Below are 19516 nucleotides of genomic sequence, written 5' to 3' on the forward strand. Positions count from 1 at the left end.
TAAAAAATAATAAAAACATAAATTATCATAAGATCATCGTTTGGTTGTAACGTCATAATTAATGCGAAAGCGATGATTATCGTTAATTTTACAACAATAAACAGTTAATATCACAATAATTCATTAATTACTGGTAACATATAGAAATTACGAATATAGCTGCCGTCTTAAGTTATTTTCTTCGGCCGTCTTAAGTCGATTGGTCGTAAATAAATTTCGCAGTACTTATCTTTTAAGTTTTACTTTCGCTGGACATTAACATTGCAAATTTATAATTGTAGCAAATCCGCAATAGTGCGATTTTAAAAAGGTGTGCATATATTGGATATACAACTAGAAAATGCTATTCATTTTTTATTGCGTTCATGATGCAAAATTTACACTTGTGATGTTCTCGTTCGATATTATGATACCACCCTCCTCCGTTTTCAAGATTATGGGATCATAAGCGGAACTTACTAAGTGCGATGCTATATTTGGCTTAATTTACTTGATTTTAATATGATTCCAGGGTAAAATCGTGTTAAAATAGGCAATACGATAAGAGACGTGGGGAATGTAACCCTTCGCTATGCCATATGTATAAAAGTATGACTTTATAAGAGATTGTAAATCAATGCCATTTTCCTAATATCATGTTGTTTTTTTTCAAAATCACAGCCCTGTCCTGTAAAAGCAAAATGTAACCACTGTAAACAATTACAGTAACATGTTTGTATTTTAGTGGCTGTTCGATTGGCATACTTTAAAAAGTCGAACCTGTGACTGTAATATTGAATACACTGAAAGAGCGAACAACTGCAGTGCCTTAAAGTCACAACTTGAAATTAAGTACATGTTAAATAATACATATAGATGCAATTTCACAGTGTGCAAAATAGTCATTGAATCTATAGCCTAGTAAGAAAGTAATGTATCTTCTTTTTTTTTTAAACCGAAAGTAGGATTTCTATACGTATACGTACATTTCGACAAAAGCGATTATTTTTAAGTTTTAAAGCGCAAAATAGACGGATTTCTACCTTGTGACCACCAGATATATTCTAATTGAGATAGATACAATTAAATCTATAGCAAGTAATTTATTGTTTTTCAAACGGTTCCGCTTTTAAAACCGAAAGTAGGATTTCTAGACGTATACGTCCATTTTGACAAGAGCGATTATTAAGTTTTAAAGCGCAAAAGAGACGGATTTCTACCTTGTAACCACCATATATATCCTATTTGGCATAGATAAAACATGTTTCTTATTTATACTAAAATTTACTATGCCACGTATTTCATTTCAAGGTGTGTGGCTTTAAGCGCTTTGATTTTCTGGTTTGTTGTAAAGTGTTCGCGTTTTTACGAAATGGTGTCAATTTTCATCTGTTTTTGATTTGTTGAATGTGTTTTTCGCGCGTTTAATTTATTTCTGTGTTAAATAACAATTAATATCATACCATTTGAGAGATCTTATTTTGTTTCATTTACATTTGTTTAATATTCATTTGGGATTATAGTGTTGCCCTATTCTTTGACCGCATTGTTAAATATGAAAACCGTGAAACATTTTATGTCGGCATTTATATTTTCGTGAGTGTTGTTTAGTATATTAGTATTCTTTTTAAGGGAGGTTTGGAATTGTTCAACCATACTCGAGTTGAACACAATTCTAGTCGTTTCCGTGCATTCGGGGGTTTTTAATGGCCGCATGGTCAGAAAAAACATGTCCAATCGAGTATTTCAAATTCGTGTATGATATCAGAATTATTCGAATTTATGATTAAGTAATCAGTTACTAGTATACTCAAGCCACGTGTTGATGAAAATGTGAAATGGTTTTCTTGTTCATTGTTTCGACGACCATTTATTATTTATGGATTACATAAGTTATTTTTTTTGCTATCAATGACTTTTGCTGGATTATTTCGTGCTAGTATTATAACATTGGTTGTATTTTTAGTGTTTGTAAGTTCTAGAGAGTCAAGATAATTGTCGAATTCTAGTATATCTGTTAAATTACCTTTCCATTTAGTTTCCGGTGGAACATGTTTTACATGAAAGTCCGTATTTTTCAATTTCTTTTTCTTTTTCATCAAATAACTCAAAATCTGTATCAACTAAATATTTTGATTTAACAGGTTGAATATTTTTTTGACATAATATATGTATAACATAAATACATATGTTATTCTAGGGCAAAAAATCATGTTTAGCTATCCACAGACTAGTCTATATTGATTTTCTTCAACTTTTGATATTTTGTCCGTTAATTCGTCGACCTTTGTTGGCTCCGAAACGCTTATTGTTGTTACGGGATACATGTAGTAGTTTCGCGCCGGCCCATGTCACGCCATCCAGCACTCTGTTATCGGTCGAATAATGCTCTTTTCTCACATCTTTGTTGTGTTACTGCCTTGTTTGTTGTTTACCGATCCCGATACCAACTGCTTTGAGTTGACGGGTTTCGGTAGTGGCGGTAGTCCGAACTAGTCCAGTTGTTGATAATAGTGAATTGTATCACTATAGGTCGTTGTTTTCCGTTTTCGGGTTTTCCCAGGCGATGGGCTTTTTTCAGATATGATATATATTCACAATGTTTTTGCATTTCTCACGCGGTGTTTCTTAAACTCCGTAAAACAAACGATTGTCTCGCATACTTCGAGCTTCCAGTGATCTGATGTTGTGCGCTATTGTTCCATAGTATTTGTATTGCTTATGTATTTTAAGTATTTCTCTTTCACTTAACTTCATTTTCTGCTTTGACTATTTTAATTCGTTTTTGATGAATTGTGAAACTGTTTCCTCGTCTAGTGTACGTGTTTCTATAGTTTTGACACCGTTCTTTAATGTTTCCACTCTTGTATTTAATTTATTAAGTATTTTTGCAATCGCGCATATTCTTTTATGCTTTTCACTTCGTTAATCAATTCAATGGTCCGTTGCGGCTGCTGCAAATGAGTCTATGTCGTTGATTGAGGTGAATAGGGTGACTTGCTTTGATATCCTTGAAATGATGTGGTGGGAAGTATTGCTCTCCATACATTGCTGTGCATGCATGCATTGTGCTGTTAATCCACGCGCCTGATGGTCCTTTAGGTGAACGATTTGACATTATTATGCACTTACCAGGTTAGGGGTTTGTACAGTTTGGAAAAGCCTCGTCCGTTGTACGCTGTTCCCCCCACCCGCCCTTTTTTCTTTCCTTGTTTAGGCATGGCGTCTACAGTAGTACAATATGCGCTCGTTAAACTTAATCTTATGTTAACTTCAACTCGATATAATATTGTGACTATTGTATTCCGTAATTGGTAAATAAAATATTGCTTTTGAATTGTGGTCGATATAATTGCCCAAGTATTGGATTACAACTATACACGATTACAATGAAATAAATCCTGTCTACACTAAAACTAAATATATATCATATGTAGGTTTCATTGATAGTGATTAACGTTCGAGTTTAAGTGATCAATAAAATTTGGATTTTTAATCAAAGATTATATGGAAACACTATTGGCATTATTGATCTAAACGTTTGTCAAGATAAGGCTCTAACGTAAACTATATTTGGTTTTGTTCGTTTTCATATGACAAAGGACTTATCAATATACTTGTCTGCAGGTGTTTTATGGAATACGACATAAGTAAATCTGAACCAAGTTAAAATACGTGTAACTTGGAGGAAAGCTATGTTTACAGCTGACACCCTATGGTGGTTCGTCTTAAAATTTAAACATCACATTTGACAATGCTTGCCGAGTACATGACCGAAATACCGATCGATCAATCCGCAAGTGGGACATTTATCACGTTGACCACGGCAACTGGCTTAAAACGTTAGCTATCGAAAATCCCGAGAAAGAAGATGGTAATCGTGATTAGCAGGAAAATGGTTACGACAGTCATGAACACGCTACAGATATCAACATCAGCAACGACGATTCTCAAATATTACAGGAATGATGACAATCATAGGGATGAGAGTGAGAATCATTGTAAAGATAATAAAAATGAAAATGAATGTAATGATTACAAAAATGATCTTAACATCGACTCTAATAATGGAAACAATCAAGATTGCGTTGATTACTCATATAGTACCAACAACAATGCCAAAAATGAGGACTGCTATAAACACCAAGCCGAGGACTACTTAAGTGACATCGACGCCGATTATTTTAATGCCTGCATCGGGAACTTCTACGGATATTGTCTGGCTGGTCGGAAAGTTTAGAATTATAACTCGGGTAGGAATGACTACAATGATCGCGTAAAACGATACAAGAATTGCCGCGTTCACTACAGAAATAACCGCGAAGATGACTACGGTAATTTACTTGATTCGGACTACATTTATAACGAGAAACATTTTAACTGCATCGATGAGGCCTCCGAAACTGACACTGAAAGCGAACACTCGGACAAAGCTGTTGATGAGGACTTCAGTTGGGGTAATGATGAGATTGTCAACTACACGTATACTGGCAGCGATGGGGACTACAACTGTCGAGATGAGCAATGTTGTTACGAAAGCGATGACGAAAGTATTGATGACGAAGACTAGTATAACGGCCAAGAGGACGTCGTTCACGATGTCCAGCGTTGATGATGTCTTTGATATCGATGAGTATCGTGATGCTTATGTTCCCGATTCCGAGTACGATAATTATTCAGATGATGAACTCAATGACAGTTATAATGATTCACGTGATAACGAACTTTTAGAAGATTCCTATTCTAGATGGGGTTATGCCTCCGATGATTCGAATGATTCCGATTATTCGAATGATTCCAATGACGACCACTTCTGGATTTTTCGCTTTGATGACTCTTTACCACGTAGATGCGTAGAGTATTTTTAGTCCCATAGAAAGTTAAAATTAATTTAATACCTTTCTTACTAAATTCAAGTTTCAAAGGCTTCATTTTCAACCCTTAGTTACTGATGAGCAGCAAACTGCATAAAACCTAAACAAACTGCCAGTTATTCAAATGGATATGATGCTGACGTACATAAAAACACATGCTTGTTGAGTTTCGATTCACTATAACTTTCTTCTCTTAAAATTTGTAATTATTAATGTAATGACCATTTTATATATTTGATTTTAAAATATTCAGTAAACACAGATGGTTTTATTGGTCATTCGATTTTACAGTACTGCCCCTTTAATATTTTGTACTGCCTCTATCCACTGTTTTGGCTACATGCATAAGTCATCGGGTTTAGATTCATATCGTTTAACCTTTATTTAAAAAAAAATCTCTGACGGGCGTTTCTTGTTTGAGTTATTTTTTAGCAGGCACGTAAACAACCAGGTAATGTAATTTGGATCTTTTACACCCAATATTGCTGCTTCTACCTATGTTTGCACGACGATGATCTGAAATATGGACTAGATCTCTAGATCTATTTGATGTTATATTCCTAGATCTTTTTGTAAAAAGAAGGGATGCAGTTGACAATTGTTCGTAATTTCATTTCATTGTTCTTCAAAAAGTTGTAACTCTGATGCTCCGATCTCCTTCCTACCATTGAGTAATCAATTGGTAGTTAAATTGAATGCGTTTTAGTTCCCTTTTATTATCGTTTAATTTGAGTTGCAATGCTATTTGGTTAAATTCTATTTACGTACACGTATATGCATCATGAATATTGCAGGGTCAAATGTGACGTTGAGCGCTCTAAAACCGGTTTAACCCCCAATGCTTTGCATTGACCATGGCAAGGCGGTGACCCTAGCTTTATTCTTCTATGTGTTTATGTTGTTTGTATTGTGCTGTTAAGTACTGTTTTGGCTATTGGTCAATAGTCTTAAATAAAGGACCAACAAATTGTATATAATAATGCAATACTGCCCCAGCAACTGGAGTTTCACTTATGAATAGTGTACTTCAACAATCTGCAACATTCACATGTTTTACATGGAACCTTAAGTTTTGCATTGGCCTTTCACCAAGGGGTGACACGCCTTCTCCAGATGGTGCATTTACGTGGTAAATTAATTTAAAGTATCATAATGAAAGCATGGACAAGCTGTTATATGGCCAAGTTCAACATTTGACCTTTAAGTGTGAACTTGACCTTTAAGGCAAGAAGACAGTTTGTTTAATACGACACACAGCCCACACATGCTGAAAATTAATGTTAAATTATTTGAAATTAAATGATGAAGGACAAAGATACAGTCCGGGCAATCTATTTGATGGCAAAATGTGACCTTAGATCATCAAGTAATATCTTGACCTCTGAGAAAGGAGATTGATGGTACACGCGACACGCCATCTCCACAATGGGTATCCTTATCATTAGTTATCGTAAAATTGCACTATGAGAGTAAAGCCCGGGCAAAATTTCATGCGCACACGCACATGAACTCGACCATTCTGATTAATATATCGAAAATTGCGCATGCGGGCTCGACAAAAATGAATATGGAGAACATGGTTCTACTTTAAAAGTTTCTGATATTCATTCTCGCCGGTGAAAATAAAGCTCTAATAGCTGCAATAATCCAACTCCCAGCTATTGACTATCCGGGTCGCTGTGATTCGCAATGCTTTTATCCGTGTAAACTCGCCGCCTGTCATTTTGTACAAATACAAGATATGTGATGATGGTGTTCTTGCAGAGTTACACCATTAATCCAAGTTTCAAACACATCAACTTTTCCCGAAAATGTCTTCATATGCAATTGAAAACGCCGAGATATACCGAACTTGAAAATTTGAAAATATGTCAACTTTTTAATTCCAAATATTTTACCTAAAGGAAAAACAGACACAATGTTTTGCGTGTGGTGTGTACAGCATGTACCCATAAACCTTTAGCAACGAAACCACTGTCATAAGAATGTGTTCTTATTCAAATAAAACCGTTATACGCTACAAACTTTCAGCTGCCAGCATATGCCCAGCACAATCAGACAAATTAATAGTGCATCGCAACCTTTTGCATTTTCCCTTCCAATAATCATAAATTCAAACCTCATGATTTCGGATTAAAAACGGTTTTATCAAGTTTTTGTTTTGAGTATTTTTCAAAAAGAAGCGCATTTGCATGGCGCCTATGAAGGGTATTTTGATTTTTGCGATGTCCCTACAAGGTTTATTGAACTCGATGTTATATACATAAAAGGGGCTTACTTTTTGTACATGGCTTTTGCCTTTTCCAGGAAAACCTTTGAGCTGTACGTATGTCCTCAAAAAAACTTAGAGCATTCAAACAACTAACAGCTTTTAGTGAAGTTGTTAAAAAAGGGAAAGCAAAAAAAAAGAATGAAAAGTGATGACCTTTTCATTCATAAGGTTTTTAAAGGGGCCTTTTCACGTTTTAGTAAATTGACAAAATTAAATAAAGTGTTTCAGAGTCGCACATTTTCGTTTTAGTTATGATATTTGTGAGGAAACAGTAATACTGAACATTTACCATGCTCTAAAATAGCCATTATTTGTCTTTTTTGACGACTTTCAAACCTGAAAATTATAAAGCGTTGCAACGCGAAATGATTGAATAATTTGGAAAGTTCTGTTGTTGTCGCAATATTTTGTGAAACTACGAGGTTTGCTTATATAAAGTAGAAAATACATTGCATTATGGCATGAGCACGGATGGCCGAGTGATCTAAGCAGAAGATTTTTACATCCAGGACTCCAGGGGTCAGTGGTTCGAGTCCAGTTGAGGATTACTTTTTTCTTTTTTTAATTGTACTCTTTTTTGTATTGGAGATTTTTAGATCCAATGTTTTAATTTATCAATATAAAGCATTAACTGACAAACTTCAATACATGCCAAAATCTGTGAAAAGGCCCCTTTAAGAAAATATTGAATGTGTAACTTGACAACAAGAAAATATCGGTTGCAGTTATTGGTGTCTAATCTGAAGTAAACCTCATGTTTGAATCGACGAAACTGACGAAATGTGAAACTGGATGACACCGAAATATATATAAGACATTTTATAGTTGTTGGTTCCATGTAAGAGTAAGTTATTTCACGAGTTAAAATGCATACAAACAGTACAATATTACACTGAAATATTTTAATTTTTATTTTTAGTTCATGCTATCGAACGAATTGGACGATTTGTATACAACCCAAGCTCTCGTTTGCTTTAAGAAAACGTTTACAAATAGCAGATATATATAGATTATTCAAATTGAATGTCAATCGATTATCTGTATGAAATGTCAATAAAACACGCAAATTCTTTTCAAAACATGTATTGTAACCCTCATATTTCAATGTTTATCGTGGACATTTATCAAAATATAATTTAGTTTATCGTTTTCCTTAACTCGAGGAAGTAAACTGTGACAATGCATACAATTTACCATGTTCAGTGGATTATCAATTCATGTTAACACAACCAGAACTTTTTCTTATAACAAAGAATTGTATTTATTTTTGTTTGTAGATGCTGTCTGAAAAACGACAGAAGCCATAGTAGTTCTTCGCGTAAATAGCAACTAATGGTGATAACCAAACAAGTGACAAAACTTAACATCTATCCAAAACGTTGCATGATGATAACATGATAACGGCAGTTGCATCAAAACGTAAACTGGCACAGACACATTTTACCATCGATAAAAAAACAACTGCGATATGTGACAGAATGGTAACGACGGTTGCATCAAAACGTAAAGTGGCACAGCCGAATAGAAAACAAATGACCAGTTTTACCAGTTTTTGCTTTAAGAATTTCTTTACAAACGACACGATTTAACGTAGATTTGAAAGGTATTGTGTTTGTTGCGATATAATAGGTTAATTGAATCCGATTTTACAGACAAAGATAATGCGTATTTTTTAACAAGATTTTTGCATTTTCCAGGAAGACCTTTGAACTGTTTGTATTTACTCATAAAAGCCCAAAGCATTCAAGAAGAACTAACGTTTATATCTTTTAGACAACTTAAAATCTGTGAACAAACGGAATGCAAAAAAGTAGAACAACGTGATGACAATTGCATGCTTAATGTTTTGTAGACAACGTTGGACGTGTAAGATTGATTACCCAATAGTTTCTAAGTTTATTTTTAGTTACAATACATAATGTTTATACAACCCAAGCAGAAATTCACTCATTTGCTTTCAGAAAACGTTTATAAATAGCATTGCGCAGATATAGGTTAATCAATGTGTTAGCCAATCCCTGCTCTGTAGGAAATATCAAAGTATTGGAACATTCATACATACCGTTAACACATTTTACAATGTTCAATGGATTATACATATATAAGATACGCGATAAGATAAGTTTTTTTTCTTATAAAAACAGCAACTTTATTTTCTTTTTTGTTTGTAGATATTGTGTGAAAGAAACGACAGGATCCAATCTTAACCAAATTTAAATACGACAAATTGGAGGAAAAGGAAAATTTTAAAGTTACACATAACGGCACAGTAGTTCTTCGTGTAAATTGCAATTGATGATGATAACCGAACAAATGACAGACATTACAATCGTTCCAAAAAGTGGTATGATGACAACGACAGTGTCATCACAACGTAAACTGGCACAGACGCATGGAAAACAAATGACAGATATTACCATCGATCCGAAAGCAACTGCGACATGTGGCAGAATGGTAACGGCAGTTGAATCAAAACGTAAACTGGCACAGATTCCGAAGAAACATATGACAGATATTACCATCGATCCAAAAGCAACTGCGACATTCGGCAGAATGGTACCGGCAGTTGAATCAAACCGTAAACTGGCACAGACTCCGAAGAAACATATGACAGATATTACCATCGATCCGAAAGCAACTGCGACATGTGGCAGAATGGTAACGGCGGTTGCATCAAACCGTAAACTGGCACAGACTCCGAAGAAACATATGACAGATATTACCATCGATCCGAAAGCAACTGCGACATGTGGCAGAATGGTACCGGCAGTTGAATCAAACCGTAAACTGGCACAGATTCCGAAGAAACATATGACAGATATTACCATCGATCCAAAAGCAACTGCGACATTCGGCGGAATGGTAACGGCAGTTGCATCAAACCGTAAACTGGCACAGACTCCGAAGAAACATATGACAGATATTACCATCGATCCAAAAGCAACTGCGTCATGTGGCAGAATGGTACCGGCAGTTGAATCAAACCGTAAACTGGCACAGACTCCGAAGAAACATATGACAGATATTACCATCGATCCAAAAGCAACTGCGTCATGTGGCAGAATGTTAACGGCAGTTGAATCAAACCGTAAACTGGCACAGACTCCGAAGAAACATATGACAGATATTACCATCGATCCAAAAGCAACTGCGACATTCGGCAGAATGGTAACGGCAGTTGAATCAAACCGTAAACTGGCACAGACTCCGAAGAAACATATGACAGATATTACCATCGATCCAAAAGCAACTGCGTCATGTGGCAGAATGGTACCGGCAGTTGAATCAAACCGTAAACTGGCACAGACTCCGAAGAAACATATGACAGATATTACCATCGATCCAAAAGCAACTGCGACATGTGGCAGAATGGTAACGACGGTTGCATCAAAACGTAAAGGAGCACAGACGAATAGAAAACAAATGACTGAAATTCCAAACGATCCAAAATCAACTGCGACGTGTGACAGAATGGTTACTACAGTTGCATCAAAACGTAAACTGGCAAAGACGCATAGAAAACAAATAACAGATATATCTATCGATCAAAAATCAGATGCGACGTGTGGCAGAACGGTAACGACAGTTGAATCAAAACGTAAACTGGCACAGACGAATAGTAAACAAATTACAGAAATTCCCATCGATCAAAAAACAACGGCGACATGTGGCAGAATTGTAACGACAGTTTCAATAAAACGTGAACTGGCACAGACGCCTAGAAATCAAATAACAGATATTACCATCGATCCAAAAGCAACTAGGACATGTGGCACGCTGATAACGTCAGTTACCATTCTACAGACGAAGAATGCCTTAAAAAGAATGGCACTGGACTTTTGCCATGAGTACGATGATGATGATGAATACTATAGATGTACATGTATTTCCTGCAATAAGGACTACACAAGGGCTCGACGCAAAGTTGACCCGAATTATGACTTACACAGACATGACATCGCTACTGCTAGCGAACATGTTTCCAGATTTTGTTGTCGACGAAATAATTACAGAAAAAACGCAAGAAGGGGACCTGCAATTCCCTCGTTTTTGCCTTTTCTGACTACGATTATGACCACGATGAAGAGCCTTATTACGACTTCGATGAGACATCCGAAGCAGACATAAATGGCAACTTTGACAACAGTGGCGATGAGTTTTACGGTGAAGATAAATCAGAGTTTTCCTGCTATAGACAAACTAGCGCCGACAATGATTATAATTGCCGAGATCAATGCTGTTACGGAAGCGACAACCGTTGCTACGAAAGCGATGGTTACTCTAATGGCATAGATAAAGACCGTTTTATATTTTAATTTTTTAATGTGTCATTTAATAAATGCAATGTAAGTATTCGAAAACTTATGTTTGATCTTGATTGGGTGTTCGATGTCGACATCCAGTCATTTTATAAGTGTGTGTTTTAGACAAAACATTTTGGGTATTTTATTTGCACCGAGGGATTTGTTACAAGTTACGCAATCAACCAGACCCCATGTTTGAGGATTGCAAAGTTTGCGGTTTATAGCCTAAGCTTACTACATGTTTCACAATATGTAAGCGTTATTTTAAGCTATGTATCAGTGACAACGTGCGTTCAATGTAAATTTGATGAAGACGAATCGAAAAGCAGTTCCATGTCACGTGACCTTATAATTACGTGAACATAAAAAATGAACTTTGTCTGATCAGTCTAATGAAATATTATGGCGACTATGTTTCTAATGGCCTTAATATCCGCACTATTCACAATCGTGGTCTCTCCTACGAGGGTGGCGACAAGCGATACAAGAATGACTGCGATGAATACTGAAAAAAACGCTTGGGCATCTACTGTGATTTTCTTATTGACGTCTTCAATGATAGCGACGGCAAGGGAACTGTTACGACAATACTGGTGATGAGTTCTGCAATTAAGACGATTTTCACGTTGTCAATTACACATATACTGGCAATGATTTCGACTACTTTTTTAAATACAAAAAGCTGATACGAAAGAAATGGCTAGCACACTGGCGACGGCTATTACTATAATGACCTAGAGTTTAATTTCAATAATCCAGCTCCCAGCTATTGACCATCCGTGTCGCTTGGAGTTGCAAATGATAACGGCTTTTTTCATTGAAAGTCCCTTTAATCGGTATTATAAGCAACGTAAACTACTTTCTGGCGTAAATAAACACAACAGATAATAAATATATCACTATTGCGCGAATTAAAATAACACACATAATATGTTGTGCTGGCATAATAAGGATATTAATCCAAAGTTTCAAGCACGTCAACGGTTCATGAAAATGTGCAAGTTTTTTAGATGGACAACATCAAATATTCTGAATTCGAAACTACGAAACTACGCTATAGGCTATCTCCGGAATCCTCCGCTAAATAGATCTCGCACAGGCTTATCGGGGACAACACTTTCCTCCTTAACTGGATTTTCCCTAAGAAGACACTTCCTTTAAACGAAAAATACCATGCCAAAATAAAGTGTCTACCCTAAAAAAAGCCTGTGCGGACTACACAGGCTAATCTGGGACGAAACGTTATGCACGTGCATTAAGATCAGTTTGCCGAGAGCGAGGCTGAAGTCTTCACTATTGTTGATCCTTAAACGTGATTGGTGAGGGGAGAGATGAACAACAAAGCCAGCTTACATTCAAGACAATTTGATCAATATCCTACATATCCGGCATGCAAATACGAAGGGTGTTCCGCTCTAGAAAGCGAAAGGTATATGAAAACCCAGCAATCAAACAAAAAAGATTACGTCGAAGTACCACGCCAGTTAAACACACAAAACAATGACATATACGTGCACAAAAAGTGTAATGAAAACCGAAAAAGGTAAAGCCGGTTCGATACTATTATAAGGTTGTTGTGACCAAATGATACCATTATTGCGATTCAGAATGCCTGAAGCAAGTTGGAATACTTGACGCTTGCTCAAAAGATACATATCAGTGAAATTTTTTTATTGCAAACTTAAATATTAACTTTTTATTTAATACAATGATATTTCACCTGTTTTTCCATAACGATACTGATACATGTTTATAATTTTGATGTGACACATTTTTGACGACCTTCTTTTAAACTAGTTCTGAGTTGATGAGTATATTATAATCGTAAAATGTGAATTTGTAGTTGATAGAAAGATTTGTGCAAATGCAATACACGATATGAGTGCAGTAGAAGTGATCGATATATGTATGTGTTTTCTTTTATACTTATGTGTATACATATAATTTTAGACTGTTGTATTGAGAAAATAAAGTATTGGTTTACTTATGAAATGTGTTTAAACTGTGTTGTTACTATTTATGACCTATAAGTTAAGTGATTCTCAACAAAAGAATTGGTTTCACACAAAAAGTTCAGTTTTATAATGCTATGAATTTCAATCTTTGATTCCAATATGTTAAGAAACAAACACCTTAATAATGTAAACGCATTTTCTAGGCTCATATCTAATGGGAGTTGCTGGGTTAAAAAGTGTCAATAGTTTTTTTTTATTGTTATTCATAATTTTATTAATTAAATGTGAGTCTTAAAACCGTCCAGAAATTCCTTTATTTGATTCTGTTGTTGTGTTTGCATAAATATTTCAAGCGTAGCATAGGCTAGCCTTAAATCCCTGAACATTTTGGTAGACTTCTTTCCCTTTGCATGCAAAAAATGTACCGGTACTTTTTAACTTCCATGAAAAGGATAAAGCATTTACCATATACATTTGTACAACCAAGGAGTAATATTTTGTAATGAGAAACATCTTGTATAAGTGTGAAAATAGACGAAAGCGAAATATAAATCAAACATTTTAAAGTAGTTTGTTTCATGTTAGAGAAATAAATATCATGAGTGTTGATATGAAACGCATAAAATATCAGTTATTTGACTATAATATTTGATGAGTTCAAGCTCTTGGACGAATAGGACGATTTATTGAAAACTAAAGCAGAATTTTACTTGATTGCTTTTAGAAAAGTTAATTATTAACGTGAAACAAATATCGATTTATCAATGTGTGTGCCTAGTAGCAATAATCCAACTACCAGCTACTGACCTTCCGGGTCGCTGGGAGTTGTAACTCGTTAAGGCTTTTTTCAATGTTAATTCTCCACCTTGAATCCAGGCGGCACTTTACTTGGTAATCTGAGCCACATCAACATGTTTTATTCAATAAATTAACACAAACATATCATAGATATGGCCGTTGGTGCAAACTTCTACAAATTACATGATGTTTATAATTTGCTTTAAGAAAAATTAAATTAATAAACGTTTTAAACACATCGACTACATTTATGCAATAAAAAACGCCGAGATATTCCGAATTGAACCTTTGAAAATATATTAACTAATGTCGTAGGTTAAAAACATTAATCGCATACAATCTAGACTATTTGTTTATTTAAATATGAAGCTTTCAATATAAATTTAAATACATTTCACTGATCAAAGGGAAGCAACCCAAACAGTTTAACCTCATGCATGATTTACTAACATTACATTTATCTAACCCTGTGTCGTGGTCCACGTGCACATTTTCAAGAGTCATTATTTACGTATTTGTTATGTTTTGAAGGAAAAAATATTTTTTCTCAGGTAAACAATTACTTTAATTTTATAACTATTAAATTACATATAATTGTGACATGTATGTTCTATTTTGTATTTTTTCGCAGTCGTTATTAATAATGCGTGTATTGTATTTAATTGTTCATAGACGACTCGCCGTACCTACTCTACGTGTATGTGTATTTTTCAATCGCTTTTTTAAAGTTATTCATTCTTGTTCGTTTGTATATTGATTAATATTTTTTCAGAGAAATCTATATCCATAACATCGGATGATGGTCAAATAATAATATAATATTTATAAACATTTATCTGCGTGCATAAAATAAAATCCTCGCAGAACACGAACCCCGAAACTAAGGTCAAATATATTTTACATACCAAAATAAAAACTGCAACAATTTTTTGTGCGTGGAATGTTAACTCCATGAACCATCACACCTTTATAAACGAAACTAACGTCGTAAGAATGGGTCCTCAAGCTTTTATACACGACATAATTTCAGCTGCCAGCATAAGTCCAGACCATTTAACTCTCGGATGAAAACACAATAGTGAAGCGTAACCTTATGCCTTTCCTTCCCGATAAGTGTAAATTTAAAACTTCCTGCTTTCTGTTTGAAAATGGTTTTACCAGTTTTTGTTTTAAGAATTTCTTTACAAACGACACGATTTAACGTAGATTTGAAAGGTATTGTGTTTGTTGCGATATAATAGGTTAATTGAATCCGATTTTACAGACAAAGATAATGCGTATTTTTTAACAAGATTTTTGCATTTTCCAGGAAGACCTTTGAACTGTTTGTATTTACTCATAAAAGCTCAAAGCATTCAAGAAGAACTAACGTTTATATCTTTTAGACAACTTAAAATCTGTGAACAAACGGAATGCAAAAAAGTAGAACAACGTGATGACAATTGCATGCTTAATGTTTTGTAGACAACGTTGGACGTGTATGATTGATTACCCAATAGTTTCTAAGTTTATTTTTAGTTACAATACATAATGTTAATACAACCCAAGCAAAAATTCACTCATTTGCTTTCAGAAAACGTTTATAAATAGCATTTCGCAGATATAGGTGAATCAATGTGTTAGCCAATCCCTGCTCTGTAGGAAATATCAAAGTATTGGAACATTCATACATACCGTTAACACATTTTACAATGTTCAATGGATTATACATATATAAGATACGCGATAAGATAAGTTTTTTTTCTTATAAAAACAGCAACTTTATTTCTTTTTTGTTTGTAGATGTTGTGTGAAAAAACGACAGGATCCAATCTTAACCAAATTTAAATACGACAAATTGGAGGAAAAGGAAAATTTTAAAGTTACACATAACGGCACAGTAGTTCTTCGTGTAAATTGCAATTGATGATGATAACCGAACAAATGACAGACATTACAATCGTTCCAAAAAGTGGTATGATGACAACGACAGTGTCATCACAACGTAAACTGGCACAGACGCATGGAAAACAAATGACAGATATTACCATCGATCCAAAAGCACCTGCGACATGTGGCAGAATGGTAACGGCAGTGGCATCAAAACGTAAACTGGCACAGACTCCGAAGAAACATATGACAGATATCCCCATCGATCCAAAAGCACCTGCGACATGTGGCAGAATGGTAACGGCAGATGCATCTAAACGTAAACTGGCAAAGACTCCGAAGAAACATATGACAGATATCACCATCGATCCAAAAGCAACTGCGACATGTGGCAGAATGGTAACGGCAGTGGCATCAAAACGTAAACTGGCAAAGACTCCGAAGAAACATATGACAGATATCCCCATCGATCCAAAAGCACCTGCGACATGTGGCAGAATGGTAACGGCAGTGGCATCAAAACGTAAACTGGCACAGACTCCGAAGAAACATATGACAGATATCACCATCGATCCAAAAGCAACTGCGACATGTGGCAGAATGGTAACGGCAGATGCATCTAAACGTAAACTGGCAAAGACTCCGAAGAAACATATGACAGATATCACCATCGATCCAAAAGCAACTGCGACATGTGGCAGAATGGTAACGGCAGTGGCATCAAAACGTAAAGGGGCACAGACTCCGAAGAAACATATGACAGATATCACCATCGATCCAAAAGCAACTGCGACATGTGGCAGAATGGTAACGGCAGTGGCATCAAAACGTAAAGGGGCACAGACTCCGAAGAAACATATGACAGATATCACCATCGATCCAAAAGCAACTGCGACATGTGGCAGAATGGTAACGGCAGTGGCATCAAAACGTAAACTGGCAAAGACTCCGAAGAAACATATGACAGATATTACCATCAATCAAAAAGCAACTGTGTCATGTGGCAGAATGGTAACGGCAGTTGAATCCAAACGTAAACTGGCAAAGACTCCGAAGAAACATATGACAGATATCACCATCGATCCAAAAGCAACTGCGACATGTGGCAGAATGGTAACGGCAGTTGAATCAAAACGTAAAGGGGCACAGACTCCGAAGAAACATATGACAGATATCACCATCGATCCAAAAGCAACTGCGACATGTGGCAGAATGGTAACGGCAGTTGAATCAAAACGTAAAGGGGCACAGACGAATAGAACATATATGACAGAAATTCCTATAAATACAAAAACATGTGTTAGAATGGTAACGACAGTTGATTCAAAACCTAAACTGGCACAGAATAATAAAAAAGAAATGACAGAAATTACCATCGATCCAAAAGCAACTGCGAAATGTGGCAGAATGATCACGATAATTGCATCAAAACGCAAACTGGCACTGACGCATAGAAAAGCAATTGAGTTCACTACCAAAAGCGAAATGTTTACAACAGTAACCAGCACGCTACATATCCCAGAACCAGCAACGAAAATGGTAACAATGGTATTCACAATTAAACGTCAAATGTTGACAACACTCAAAGTACGAAGCAAGCTGCAGATTCCAGAACCGGCAACGAACAATGAGATAGTGACAACTTCAAAGACGAAAATGGGGCCTGCTTTAAAACAATGGTTACAGGACTACTGTTATGATTACGATGATTATGATGATGATGATTATGATGATGAATACTATACATGTACAAATATTTACTGCGACGAGGACTCGAGCGATTACACCAGGGCGGGACGCAAAGCTGATAATAAGTCTTACAGAAATGACCTCGCCTATAATTGCAAACGTTATTCCAGGAATGGTCGTGATGATTACTACAAGAAGCGGCGAAATTACTACAGAAATAACCGCAAGGATGAGTACTGCTATGACCGCGTTGTTGCCTATGCTGAGGACACTTACGACGACGATGAACGCCTTATTACGACGTTGATGAGGCATTAGTAGCTGGCATAAATGACAACTGTGACAACAGTGACGAAGGGTTCTAAAGTGAATATGAATCTGAGTTTTTCTGCTACAGAAAGACTAGCAGCGATGCTGATTATAATTGCCGAGATCAATGCTGTTACGTAAGCGATAACTGTTGCTACGAAAGCGATGATAACTTTAATGGCTTAAATGGAGACCTTTTTGTATTTTAATTTTTAACCAGGTTTCCGAAGGAAAAAACTGGTTATTAGATTGGCGAATGTCGACGGGTGGGCAGCGGGCGGGCGGAACAAGCTTGTCCGGGCCATAACTTTTCCGTTCATTGTGAGATTTTAAAATCATTTGACACGTTTGTTCACCATTATTAGACGGTGTGTCGCGCGTCTATATCTCCAAGATCAAGGTCGCACTTTGAGTTCAAAGATCAAAAATGGCCATAAATGAGGAGACATTACTATGTCATTCATTGTGAGATTTTAACATTATTTGGCATATTTGATCACCATCATTGGACGGTGTGCCATATGAAAGAATTATGTCGATATCTCCAAGGTCAAGGTCACACTTTGAGTTCAAAGGTAAAAAAATGGCCATAAATAAGCTTGTCCGGGCCATAACTATGTCGTTCATTGTGAGATTTTAAAAGCATTTCGCACATTTGTTCACCATCATTGGACAGTGTGTCATGCGAAAGAATTACGTCGATGTCTGCAACGTCAAGGTCACACTGTGAGTTCATAGGCCAAATATGGCCATAAATGATCTTGTCCGGGCCATAACTATGTCATTCATTGTGAGATTATAAAATTACACGGTACATGGCTTCACAATCATTGGACGGTGTGTCATTCGAAAGAATTACGTCGATATCTCCAAGGTCAAGGTCACACTTTGAGTTCAAAGGTCAAAAGTGGCCATAACTGATCTTGTCCGGGCCATAACTATGTCATTCATTGTGAGATTTAAAAATCACTCGGAACATTTGTTCACAATCATTGGACGGTGTGTCATGCGAAAGAATTACGTCGATATCTCCAAGGTCAAGGTCACACCTGGAGTTCAAAAGTCAAAAATGGCCATAAATGAGCTTGTCCGTGCCATAACTATGTCATTCATTGTGAGATTTCAGTGGTTTTTTTTGCTCAAATTTACAGCCGAATTTCGGCTGCTTCCCAATCGCAAAAATACACGTTTTTTCCCAAAATTCTAACCAAAATTTCCCAAAAAAAGCCCAACTTCCAAAAAAAAAAAAAAAAAAAAAATTTATTTTTTATTTTTTTATAAAGAAGTCTCATATAACTTAATTATGATTTCTTAAATCTAGGTCTCAACTTTATTTTTTAAACATCTTACAAAATATATAACTTGAATTTAGTCATTTTTGTCCATAAATCATTCCCAAACTTGCCACTTTTATTGATTAAAAAAACCAACAATTTGACCAGACTCCTTTTCTAGAAAACTCCCTGA

The 19516-nt window shown here is 35.8% G+C and overlaps 2 protein-coding genes across 5 annotated transcripts in view; both read left to right on the forward strand.

Moving 5' to 3' along the window:
• LOC127833436 (uncharacterized) overlaps nucleotides 1-18599 on the forward strand; it is a 91724-nt gene extending 73125 nt beyond the window's left edge. The window contains exons 1-3 of one of the 4 annotated variants that reach the window (XM_052358703.1): nucleotides 9348-9661; nucleotides 16227-16430; nucleotides 16533-18599. In XM_052358703.1, the coding sequence (XP_052214663.1) occupies nucleotides 9421-9661; nucleotides 16227-16430; nucleotides 16533-18058 (1971 nt within the window). In that variant the 5' untranslated portion in view covers nucleotides 9348-9420 and the 3' untranslated portion in view covers nucleotides 18059-18599. Of the gene's footprint in view, nucleotides 1-9347; nucleotides 9662-9721; nucleotides 9968-16226; nucleotides 16431-16532 lie in introns of those variants that run through there. The other 3 variants (XM_052358704.1, XM_052358701.1, XM_052358702.1) reach the window with 3 other exon arrangements.
• The window catches only part of LOC127833439 (uncharacterized), a 91041-nt gene extending 72294 nt beyond the window's left edge, over nucleotides 1-18747 (forward strand). Inside the window, exon 2 of the mRNA XM_052358708.1 lies at nucleotides 18599-18747. The gene's annotated coding sequence lies outside the window, so the exon portion shown is untranslated. The remainder of the gene's footprint in view (nucleotides 1-18598) is intronic.
• The last annotated feature ends 769 nt before the right edge of the window (nucleotides 18748-19516 follow it).

This window comes from Dreissena polymorpha, chromosome 6 (genome assembly GCF_020536995.1).
Source record: "Dreissena polymorpha isolate Duluth1 chromosome 6, UMN_Dpol_1.0, whole genome shotgun sequence".
Lineage (NCBI taxonomy): Eukaryota > Metazoa > Mollusca > Bivalvia > Myida > Dreissenidae > Dreissena > Dreissena polymorpha.